Source organism: Chiloscyllium plagiosum, chromosome 9 (assembly GCF_004010195.1).
Source record: "Chiloscyllium plagiosum isolate BGI_BamShark_2017 chromosome 9, ASM401019v2, whole genome shotgun sequence".
Classification (NCBI taxonomy): Eukaryota; Metazoa; Chordata; class Chondrichthyes; order Orectolobiformes; family Hemiscylliidae; genus Chiloscyllium; species Chiloscyllium plagiosum.
This window is the reverse complement of record NC_057718.1, coordinates 85,638,206-85,639,833: the sequence shown is the minus strand read 5'-3', so window position 1 is coordinate 85,639,833 and position 1,628 is coordinate 85,638,206. Positions and strand designations below refer to the sequence as shown.

General features: G+C 42.3%; 1 protein-coding gene across 2 annotated transcripts in view; it reads left to right on the top strand.

Moving 5' to 3' along the window:
- Positions 1-859: 859 nt before the first annotated feature.
- Positions 860-1,628, top strand: part of LOC122553022 (cystatin-F-like) — a 23,333-nt gene continuing 22,564 nt past the window's right edge. For both annotated transcript variants that reach the window (XM_043696437.1, XM_043696436.1), the window contains exon 1: positions 860-966. In XM_043696437.1, the coding sequence (XP_043552372.1) occupies positions 903-966 (64 nt within the window). In that variant the 5' untranslated portion in view covers positions 860-902. The remainder of the gene's footprint in view (positions 967-1,628) is intronic.

Genomic DNA, 1,628 nt, shown 5'->3' with positions numbered 1-1,628 from the left:
CTTTGTCCACTCCAGTCCAAAACCGGCTCCTCCAAATCAATTTCTGCAATTCTCATTTCTGAAGGTTGAGCCATAGATTTCCACTGGTTGGTCTGTGCTGATGGGTGACATATTTCGGTGGTTTAGCATTGCCTTCTTCAGGACAGCTGACTACAAACTCTCCAAGCCTTAGCACCTGCCAGCTTTACTAGCATATGCAAAAGTAGATAGCACTGTCCATTGTCTTAAACATATCTATTGTTCGTGGAGCTTTCATGTAGTTCAAGTGAAAAGAATTTACTACTCAATGCCTTATTGCACTTTCAGGGCAACTATTGTCATTCAAATGTTGTAAGTTTTTAGTCAGAGTTGGTTTTGAGAATTAAGATTTTTCGGAGCTGTGTCAGGTTTTCGAATCTGTTGGTCAGTTTTGGTTAGTTTCTAAATTAGATTTGTTAATACTAATCTAGGGTAATTATGGTTTCCAAGTCGGGGGTTGAACAACAGCAAAGCAAATAACTTTCTTGTTCAAAGCTTTACCCCACTCCACTTATTGGTTTTGGGATTAACTTTCCAATTGGGAAATGTCTAACTGCCCTATGAAAACCTTTAATCATCTTAGCTTCCTCAATTAGATCATCTCTCAATCTTCTGCACAAGCCCAGGCTATGCAAACACTGGGCCCAATATTAACTCCATGCATGCATGTTGGTTTTGAGTTGATTCAGGTCGCCACTATAGTTTCTGAAACATTGTTGCAGAAAATAATCAACAAGGAAGCCAGAATTTTAAAGTAAAAGCCCCAATTGGACAAAGGCTAAGATTGTAACCAGGAAACACCAATGTGGGTAACACTTCCTGACTTGAAACAAAAGTTCAAAAGGCAGGGGCAGAAGGGTGTAGGAAGCAAGACTGACTACCAAATGGGCACAATGTTGGAAGTATTTCTGTCTGCGTTGTTTGCTGTTGCTTTGGTCCATTCAGATGGCAAGTAACCGATATCTCTTGTTGTATCTGTAAATATTGGATGCTATAAACTTACTGGAATGCATTGTGCTCTGTGCAATTGTTGAAGGAAGTGGAGAGCGTAAAAGCAGCACCAGAGGTAGAGTTGTCACAGCAAGATTAAATGTGCTGTTTGCATTGAATTGGAGAGGATGTGGCTTCTGCTGCAGCAGCTCAATAAAACTTGTTGCATTCGGGAAGCTTGTAACTGAAGGTTTTGTCAGCGATGTCTGCTTTAGTTCCAGCAGCCCGCGTTCATTGATTTTGTCAGCCCCATAAATCAGCTAAGCAGCAAGTTTGTGTCCAGTTCAGTTACAGCATTTGAAAGTGCGCAAATAACATTTTAAAATTATACTCCATACACTGCTGTTTTCTTCTTTCCCAGCCTCTCCCCCCAATTAGTTGTGTGCCGAACCCATGTGATTAAATGCGTTACAGGTCTACAGTATCTTGGATTAGTGGTGCTGGAAGAGCACAGCAGTTCAGGCAGCATCCAAGGAGCTTCGAAATCGACATTTCGGGCAAAAGCCCTTCATCAGGAATAAAGGCAGTGAGCCTGAAGCGAGATAAGCTGGAGGAGGGTGGGGCTGGGGAGAAAGTAGCATAGAGTACAATGGGTGAGCGGGGGAGGGGATGAAGGTGAT